The sequence below is a fragment of the Aureococcus anophagefferens genome, assembly GCF_000186865.1.
Source record: "Aureococcus anophagefferens unplaced genomic scaffold AURANscaffold_1006, whole genome shotgun sequence".
Classification (NCBI taxonomy): Eukaryota; class Pelagophyceae; order Pelagomonadales; family Pelagomonadaceae; genus Aureococcus; species Aureococcus anophagefferens.
In genome coordinates, this window is record NW_008706204.1 from 1 (window position 1) to 602 (window position 602).

General features: G+C 69.3%; 1 protein-coding gene across 1 annotated transcript in view; it reads right to left on the bottom strand.

Moving 5' to 3' along the window:
- Positions 1 to 23: 23 nt before the first annotated feature.
- The window catches only part of AURANDRAFT_69147 (hypothetical protein), a gene marked incomplete at both ends in the record, with an annotated part of 2,853 nt that continues 2,274 nt past the window's right edge, over positions 24 to 602 (bottom strand). Inside the window, one exon of the mRNA XM_009044899.1 lies at positions 24 to 374. Within this exon, the coding sequence (XP_009043147.1) occupies positions 24 to 374 (351 nt within the window). The remainder of the gene's footprint in view (positions 375 to 602) is intronic.

Below are 602 nucleotides of genomic sequence, written 5' to 3' on the forward strand. Positions count from 1 at the left end.
GTGTGGAGAGGTGCGCGCCGTACTTGGAGCAGCGGATGCCGGACTCGTCGAGGTAGTCGTAGCAGTTGCCGCCGATGTGGTCCCGCACGTCGATGATCAGCGACGTCATGCCCAGCTCCTGGGAGCAGCGCTCCGCGAGCACCGCGCCGCTCAGGCCCGCGCCGACGATGAGCAGGTCGTACTTCTTGTACTTGAGCGGCGCGAGGTCGCCCGACAGCGTGTCCGCGTCGAGCTTCAGCGGCGCCTCCGACGCCTCGCCGGCGGCGAAGAAGCCGTCGTAGCCCTCGACGTCCTTCACCTTGTTCATGGACCGCCAGGGCTCCTCGGCGCGGTGCGGCCACGGGCCCTTGTCGCTGCCCATGGCGTTGGGCTTGCTGAAGCAGTTCTTGATGAACTGCATGGTCGACGACGCGGCGAATACGCCGACGGCAGCGACGAAGGTCGCCGAGGCCCGCCGACCGTGCCGGACGCGCTCGCTGTCGGCGCGCGGGCGGTCGCTGTCGGCGGCGCGCGCGATGACGGCTGGGTTCTATTTTTTTGCCACCCCCGGGGGGCCCAGAGGGGGGTTTTCGGCCTCCTGGCGACCCCGGTCGGACTTCTAG